We start from the raw sequence: 9,278 nt of genomic DNA, 5'->3' as shown, positions 1-9,278 counted from the left end.
CTTCCAAATTCCCTACCTCGAACAATGACTTTAAGTAGTTTTGTCAATGTAAATTACCAATCGTATATCAGTTATATTATGATCTAATAGTCAAAATAATTTTTAGAATACCAATTGACATATATGATATGTACATCAAATCCGAAATATTGTAAACAAGCATTTCATTTTAACTTTTGGTTTATAAGTACATTTACATACTTTATGTCTAAAGCAACTGCTGATCTTTACATACGAAACAAACAAAATAACATTTATTGTGGTTTTGATAAACTTTGGAAATTTTGCCGAGTAACATCGTATGTGTGCACATGTCCTTCTGTTTATGATGAAAATAATTCACTTACAAACAGCAGTACTCTCACATACGTTTGTTTTGAATGCAGTTTTCATTCGATTTTACATATGATGACATATTTTAGAATTGAAGTATCAATAAATATTTTTCTTCTATGTGCTATTATTTTGTTTTCAGGCTTTTACTGATGATTATCGTATTGAACTGAGAACCATGTAATTTGAAACATAAAGTGCATACTTGTTGAAAAAGAAGAAAGTATAAATAACATTTATAACAAAAACAAGTAAAAGAACATAAATGTCAATAATTGCCATTGAAAATAGGTTAATAAATATAAACTACTACAATCCTTTTGCAAAGTTTTACTATGGATTTCAATAGAATAAGAATAAGTTTGCAACCAAAAATGCTTGAAGTATAAGTCTGCAACCAAAATGTGCTTGAACAATATATTTTTGTGTATTGAATGTTATCTTCGGACTTGCGAACTAAACCATTTGTACAGCATTGACAGAAACATATTTTGTTATTGTTAAATGCAGTTCAAAACTTACAAATTCGAATAAATTAGGAGAAAACCCGACCAGAACAGTCACATGTCAAATTTCAAAATATCTACATGATCAGTTTATATCTTCAATAACTTCTTCAAAACAGAACCTAGGATGCTGAAACCTTTAACCGAGTGTGGCATATATATTGCATTATGGAATAGACATACTAATGAACTTCAAAATAACAAAGAAACCTACTTGCCTGGCAAAAATTCGTTCACCCGTTTCAAAAAATCACGCCGTGTTTGCCATTTTGTCAAGTTTGCAACCAATTCACTCGCTTGAACCAAGTGTGCAACCACTTCACGTCCTGCCCCTTGATTCAGTAACTTATGAAAGAACATGAATTATACCATTTCCTCGTGCAATTTTGGCATACAATAAGGCCAAATAGATTGAATAAGAAAAATTGGGATATCCCTATGTAATTGTTGAAGAAAAAATCGTTTAAGCATGTTAAATTTTCACCTTAAACAAAGGAAACTACCTGTGGTCTAAGTCAGATAGATCGCTCGTACCAGTTGGATGTGAGATTTATCAACGAGCTGAAGCGAGTTGATAAATCTCACATCCAACTGGTACTCATGATCTATCCTATACATTTACTATTGGCATGAAAAGCGGACAATATATAGACAAAACACTTTATTTCAGTTTTATCTAATAATGGAATGATCCAAAGACCTGTTCACCTATATTATCAACTTTAAATAAAGTACCGTTATATATTCTTTACCTTTTTCAGTATAATGGTTTTGTCAGCGAAAACCAAAATATTGCGTTCGGACTGTTCTCACAATATATTTACAGTTATTATAATCGAAAATTCATCATAACTGATACAAAGATCTAGAGCTTAATGTTAGTTTGTAAAACGACTCATCTGATACGCCTTATTTATACATACATGACTGTTTTAAAGCATGAAATAACTTTGAGAGTATCCCCTGCCTGTCGGTTGTTCGCTCTCATTGTCCGTGTCCGTCATAATCCGTACAAGTCTAATAACAAGATAGTTGTCTCGTTATAACGAGATACTTAGTCGTTTTTACGAGATATTTATCTCGTTATTACGAGTTCAGTCACGTTTTTACGCTTTTGTTATTCGGCTTTCGTACTAATTTAAATAATCTTAAATGTCATATCTAACACAGGCTCACAGGAATCACAAGTTCCTTTTTGGTCATGATAATGAAATCATTATATCAAACTTACGTTTTTGAAACTCCCAAATGTCCTCCGTGATCTGATGCATGCATGCTCTGAATGATGTCATATGTCTTCCCTTTCTTAACAACTTGCAGACGTTTTGATGAGCTGGTTTTCTTATAATACAACCCGTCATCAAAAATAAAAGGTTTGCACTTTCTACGAAAATTCCTCTTTTTGTTCTTGTCTTTTACAGAAACGGGATACTTCCCAATCTTTCTCGTCCATGCTGCAAGGTTGGACTGACTGCTTACCACAGACCTTTATATATACACGCGTTTACGTAGAACTGCTTTCGGTGTCGCTGTCGTTTTTTTTTTGTTTTTTTTGATGTTGAACGAGCGGCTTTTCTGAGGTAAATCAAAGGAACTATTTTTAGAAATGATGCAGTCTGCATAAAACATAAAAAAAACACCGCTCAGTGACATCATGGACTTTGATGTAAGTCATGTCACGAACAGTGACTGCTTAAATAGCTCCTCAAAGCCTTGCATTTTTAAGACATTCGTTTTAAGCAATGCCTCCACGGTATGAACAAAGGCTATCTAACGTCAGATGAAGTAGAACAATGTTGTCTTTGAAGTTGAATCATATACGTTAAAGCGACTTATGTATATTGTATTACAATGATGATAATTTAAATGAAATTCAAATGGAAGCAATTTTATATTTCATTTCAATAGATGTAGACACAGCACATTCTGCAGCAGTAACATGCAGCGGCTCCAGAAGAAAAAACAACAACAACAACAAATATAAAAGCCATAGAAACACGACAGTAACTTGAATTGATATAGATATGTTAGTAACAGGCTAAGTGTGGGGTCAATATTTTACAGATAAAATGGGGGGGTCATTATTTTATAAGGAGAGTCAGTATTTTATAGAAAGGGGTCATTATTTTATATAGAATAATGACCGGGGGTCATTATTCTATGGGGGTCACTTTACAACGTTACACCGGCAACATATGTGGTTATAGTTTTTGAAGCCATGCCCCTCTCAAAACAATACGAAATAAAAAAGACAATATTCTGAATTGAAATTGGCCATTGTAATGACAGATTATATTCGGATAGAAATATCCGAAAAGCGTTCAACGCTGTATCGTATGTTGATCAAGTATTTGGCGCTAATCCACTTTGTAACAATGTTCGAGCTCTAAATCGAAGACGCTCCAAAGGAATTCTGGAACTGGGTGAGGTAGCTGATCTGCTTCCGGAGCTAATTCTCTGAATTTTTTCAACTGAAAACGTGACAATGCATCACAATTACATTATAAAGACCTGGGACATGAACTGCTTTCAATAAAATATTAAGTTTCATACAATGCAATACAAGAAGTCTTACAAGACACATTACTGTTTCAGACCTAGACGAAGCCTTATTCAAAATGTCTACAACTGCCATGTTATCGCAGTTAAATCTTATTTTTTATTTATCAATTTAGAACCAAAAATAAATATTGCCACAACAATTGGGAATAACTCCAAAACAGTGATATCGGCCGTAAGACCGCGTGAGTGCCAATCGTCTGGCCATTTCCCTTGGCACCAATGACTTTGAAAGTAAATTCGTAAACCACAATTGACACCACCCGCGCTGTCCGAAAATAATTCTACATCTTCGTTTGAAACCCAAAATTTGTCATGAAACACAGACACGCCATTACATTTCTTTAAAATATAAGCCATATGTTCAAGTCCCGTCGAACCTCTTTCTTTAATCGTACGCGGTGATACGACTTTGTCAGCCCACAAATTGAATTAATTAAACGTCTAATGAAAGGGCGACCAATAACAATAGCTCTACAACAAAAATGGAGTGAACCAATTAAAGATTGTAATTTTTAAAGAGTTGATTTCGAGTGTGATAACACCTCAAAAATTTTTTCTTTGATCTCCTCTATTTTTTCTGACGGAATTCTGATTGTCATTTGGTTTGTGTCAAGCTCTAAACCTAAAAAGACTAAAACCTCAGTCGGGCCTTCAGTTTTTTCCGATGCTAAAGGCACACCAAGCTCTGTCATTGTGTTTTGAAAGATATTTAATGCCTGATTGCATGATTCTGACGTCCTGTCACCCCCAAGAAAATCATCTAAATAATGTATCAATTTAGCTGACGTAAATTTCGATTTAACACTATATTCTAAAAATCTTGAAAATCGTTCAAAAGTAATACAGCTCACTGAAGCACCGAAAGGGAGCGCCTTGTCAAAATAATATTTATTATCAAAACAAAAACCAAGTAGCTCAAAATCATTCGGGGAAATTGGTATTAAACGGTAGGCGCTCTTGATATCTGATTTAAACAATTTGCAATGTTGACCTAATTCTTGAATCATTTTAACTGCTTCATCAAAACTTGTGTATTGTACTGAACATAAACTTGGATCAATGAAGTCATTAACAGATTTACCGGAGGGATATGATAAATGATGGATCATCCTGAATTCCCCCGGTGTTTTCTTTGGTACTAAACCGATCGGCGACACAATTAAATTTGGAAGAGGGCGTTCGTCGAAAGGGCCAGCAACTCTTCCTGCATTTCTCTCTTTTTCTATTTGCTCTTTAATTAAATCAGGCCTTAATAGAGATGACCGTAAATTTTTTGACTCACGTGCAACACGTGGCCCTGTGTATTGAATTGGAAAGCCATTGATAAAACCGTCTAATAAGAATTTTGCTTCTTTCTCATTATATCCTTTTAAATAGAACTTTAAAGCCTCAACGTTTACAGGAGATTTTGCCAAAGCGAATGAGTTAACATTAGTGTCAGAAAATGAAATGACCGGACTTTTATTTATTTTACTTTTTGTAATAGCCCCGTCCACTTTTAGCCCGTTGTGGCTGAAAATGTCTGCTCCGAGAGTTTTGAAATGACGACTGAGATTGACCGCTCGTCAAGCTTTGTTTGTTTGAAGAATTTGAAGTTTGACAGTTGACTGCTGGGTGGGGAGCAAAACACGTGGCACAAACATGGGAAAAACGGCAATTCGGCCAAGAACATTTTCCCGCATTAAAGTCATTACACGTAAACCTATAAGGATTCGATTCAAGGGGCAGGACGTGAAGTGGTTGCACACTTGGTTCAAGCGAGCGAATTGGTTGCAAACTTGACAAAATGGCAAACACGGCGTGATTTTTTGAAACGGGTGAACGAATTTTTGCCAGGCAAGTGGGTTTCTTTGTTATTTTGAAGTTCATTAGTATGTCTATTCCATAATGCAATATATATGCCACACTCGGTTAAAGGTTTCAGCATCCTAGATTCTGTTTTGACGAAGTTATTGAAGATATAAACTGATCATGTAGATATTTTGAAATTTGACATGTGACTGTTCTGGTCGGTTTTTCTCCTAATTTATTCGAATTTGTAAGTTTTGAACTGCATTTAACAATAACAAAATATGTTTCTGTCAATGCTGTACAAATGGTTTAGTTCGCAAGTCCGAAGATAACATTCAATACACAAAAATATATTGTTCAAGCACATTTTGGTTGCAGACTTATACTTCAAGCATTTTTGGTTGCAAACTTTTGTGTCAATAATGTGGCATGCATATTTTAAGCGATGAATAACTTATCTTTTTTTTTTAAAAAAATAATTAGCAATATTTAGGCAATTTTACCCGTTCATCTAATAAGAAATATATATACAAATTGTGCATGCGTGCAGATATATCCTAACACAGGGTCTTTCAAATAGATATAAAACACAATATGCTAAATTGAAGTTCAGTTGTGTTTATCTTCATCATTTTTTCTCCTCGATATACTTCTTTTCTTTTTACATAGTCTTAGGACTTTTTTTATCTTGGCATGATTAACAGTAAAGGAAAAGAAGAAAAAAATAGCAATAAACAACTTTCATTATTGTTCTTTTTTGAGATTTGAAATAAATTTGATTGTACTGCAGTATAGTAGATACAAACTACATTAACATTGACACAAGGGCATTATTCACATGTTTCTTTAACCTTTACCCCATGAGCATATTGCGATTGAAAAGCCTCCTGTAACAAGTTCAAACTGCTATGAAACTATGAAAAATGCTTCACTACTAATGAAACTTGGCACAAATGTTGACTACACCATAGCCTCTGTAACAGCATGCTCAATCTCAATTTTCCTGTTACCATGACAACAAGGGGACGACTCAAATTGCCAAAAAATCACTATTTTGAGTTGTTGTTATTTTTTCATCAAAACTGATTTTTAAAGTGCTGCAACTTCTCAATGGATTGAGATAGAGTAGAAGGCTTTTCAGCGTTGGTTCCACGTTACCTTAAGATCGACCTGAGGCCATTTTAGCCTGTCACATGTCCAAAATTTTCTTGGCGATGAGGGGGACTCCGCCCCCCTCTTAACCCCCCAAACAGAAGGGGGCACATCCCCCTTCTGGCAACCCCCTGATGTAATATTTGGATGGGGGACGGCGCCGAAAAAGTGGTCACTTTTTAAACAACATTTCTCAAACGAAAAACAGTGTTTGTGGCCTAAATAGGGCATTTTTTCACTGTTTGAGGCCTCAAAAAGGGGGGGGGGGGCAATAAGCCGTCGAAACACGCTTATAAAAGGGAAAAGGTTAAATTGTTCCTTATTATTGACCAATCGAAACATCTTCCAAATTCCCTACCTCGAACAATGACTTTAAGTAGTTTTGTCAATGTAAATTACCAATCGTATATCAGTTATATTATGATCTAATAGTCAAAATAATTTTTAGAATACCAATTGACATATATGATATGTACATCAAATCCGAAATATTGTAAACAAGCATTTCATTTTAACTTTTGGTTTATAAGTACATTTACATACTTTATGTCTAAAGCAACTGCTGATCTTTACATACGAAACAAACAAAATAACATTTATTGTGGTTTTGATAAACTTTGGAAATTTTGCCGAGTAACATCGTATGTGTGCACATGTCCTTCTGTTTATGATGAAAATAATTCACTTACAAACAGCAGTACTCTCACATACGTTTGTTTTGAATGCAGTTTTCATTCGATTTTACATATGATGACATATTTTAGAATTGAAGTATCAATAAATATTTTTCTTCTATGTGCTATTATTTTGTTTTCAGGCTTTTACTGATGATTATCGTATTGAACTGAGAACCATGTACATGTAATTTGAAACATAAAGTGCATACTTGTTGTAAAAGAAGAAAGTATAAATAACATTTATAACAAAAACAAGTAAAAGAACATAAATGTCAATAATTGCCATTGAAAATAGGTTAATAAATATAAACTACTACAATCCTTTTGCAAAGTTTTACTATGGATTTCAATAGAATAAGAATAAGTTTGCAACCAAAAATGCTTGAAGTATAAGTCTGCAACCAAAATGTGCTTGAACAATATATTTTTGTGTATTGAATGTTATCTTCGGACTTGCGAACTAAACCATTTGTACAGCATTGACAGAAACATATTTTGTTATTGTTAAATGCAGTTCAAAACTTACAAATTCGAATAAATTAGGAGAAAACCCGACCAGAACAGTCACATGTCAAATTTCAAAATATCTACATGATCAGTTTATATCTTCAATAACTTCTTCAAAACAGAATCTAGGATGCTGAAACCTTTAACCGAGTGTGGCATATATATTGCATTATGGAATAGACATACTAATGAACTTCAAAATAACAAAGAAACCTACTTGCCTGGCAAAAATTCGTTCACCCGTTTCAAAAAATCACGCCGTGTTTGCCATTTTGTCAAGTTTGCAACCAATTCACTCGCTTGAACCAAGTGTGCAACCACTTCACGTCCTGCCCCTTGCGATTGGTCACGTAAAACTGGTCTAACTTGTACACAGCGCCACCATAACTCATTGTTTATTTTCGACCATGATTGAGGAGCAATGGCCTGTCTTAGACGAAATTGCTCGTCGTAAGTCCTCCATGAAAGACCACCCTGGCGCGAGGCACAATCTCTGATATTAAACATATAATGCAAAATTTCATAGATTTTGTCAGCGTGTGATGATAAATAAATGGACGCATATATAATAAATGCGTTTGTCCATTTCTCAATGCAATTGATCTGCTCTTTACATTCTTTTTGAGCGGATTCTATGTGACCTTCACTATCTAACTTAAACACCGTCCCTTTACAAAATTCTGAAAGCTCGACTGCCCCTTTCAATAATAACATCAAATTTACATATTCACCTCTACAAATTTTTTGTTTAAGAGATGTTGGCACGTGCGCCGCCAAATCATCATCGGCTAAACGTATTCCAGGCAAAACATTTAAAATATCGTTGGAATGATTCGCAGTAGAACTATCTAAACCCACAGATTGTAACATATTGCCACACCCCGTAGAAACATTATTTGCAGCAGAACCAACGTTATCGGTCAAATTTTTTGGAATAATATTCGAAGCCCTTATTATCTGCTCAAAATCTACTACGTTTGACTCACCAGCGTTCGTTTGCGACACCCTCTCGTCAACAAAATCTTCCAACGGGACCTCTGCCGTTCGTTTCCTCCCTCTGTTTGAAGGTTGTTGGCTCCTTGTTGCGCTCCTTGCTGGCTCGGGCTGCCTGGCGGTGTTGTTCCGCGACAGTCTTTGTGGACGTACGCATCCGCGGCCACGTGGCATAATTTGACAATGTAGATAGCAGATAAATGTTTTAAACCAGTCAATCTGTACTGCAGACGTGTAAAGAGTGAGTTTCTGCACGGGTTTTGCCTTATATATACCATACCGGGTACACGTTATGCTCGACTAAGAAAAAAACTATCGAGCGTAACCAGATAAATTGTTTATCAACAAAATATAGCAGACGATTTATAAAGCTGACGGGGCAGTATAGCAGACGACTAATATTTACAGCAGACGATGTTTTCTAAATAAAATAAATGAAATTATTTTAATATTAAAATAATTTGTATTAATTTCATATGGTATTTTTAAAGAAGTATCTGACCTAAAAAATTTTTTTTTTTATTTTTATACTATGTATTTTCTTGAATAAATTCATGCAACGGTTAAACATTTAGTTTTTTATATAAAAACTTAAAATGTGAACATAGTGTGTACTGGGGGAAGTGTACTTGTGAATGATTGTTTTATACATATACTTGTATACTTGTAGTTGTAATAGTAGAGGAAACTAAATTATAATTTATTATATGTAGCAGTTAGACTTGTGCTAAATGTACAAACAAGCAAACTGAAAGAT

General features: G+C 34.5%; 1 protein-coding gene across 1 annotated transcript; it reads right to left on the bottom strand.

Annotated features, from left to right (window-relative positions):
• Positions 1 to 3,182: 3,182 nt before the first annotated feature.
• LOC132722588 (uncharacterized) lies at positions 3,183 to 8,925 on the bottom strand. The gene is made up of 2 exons (XM_060707113.1): positions 7,855 to 8,925; positions 3,183 to 3,310 (listed from the first exon to the last, which is right to left on the bottom strand). The coding sequence occupies exons 1-2, from the start codon at positions 8,693 to 8,695 to the stop codon at positions 3,183 to 3,185; spliced, it is 969 nt and encodes a 322-aa protein (XP_060563096.1). The 5' UTR covers positions 8,696 to 8,925.
• Positions 8,926 to 9,278: the final 353 nt, after the last annotated feature.

The sequence above is a fragment of the Ruditapes philippinarum genome, unplaced genomic scaffold, assembly GCF_026571515.1.
Source record: "Ruditapes philippinarum isolate M1 unplaced genomic scaffold, ASM2657151v2 ctg8807_1_1_1_1, whole genome shotgun sequence".
Classification (NCBI taxonomy): Eukaryota; Metazoa; Mollusca; class Bivalvia; order Venerida; family Veneridae; genus Ruditapes; species Ruditapes philippinarum.
Note: the sequence above shows the minus strand (reverse complement) of the source record. Positions and strands in the feature narration are given on the sequence as shown.

Bases quoted from the DNA above. Each gene is read 5' to 3' on its own strand.
- LOC132722588 (XM_060707113.1), bottom strand. From the start codon at position 8,695: ATGCCACGTGGCCGCGGATGCGTACGTCCACAAAGACTGTCGCGGAAC. The intron at 3,311-7,854 runs GTGAAGTGGTTG...TCACGTTTTCAG, and splicing joins CCAATCGCAAGGGGCAGGAC to TTGAAAAAATTCAGAGAATT.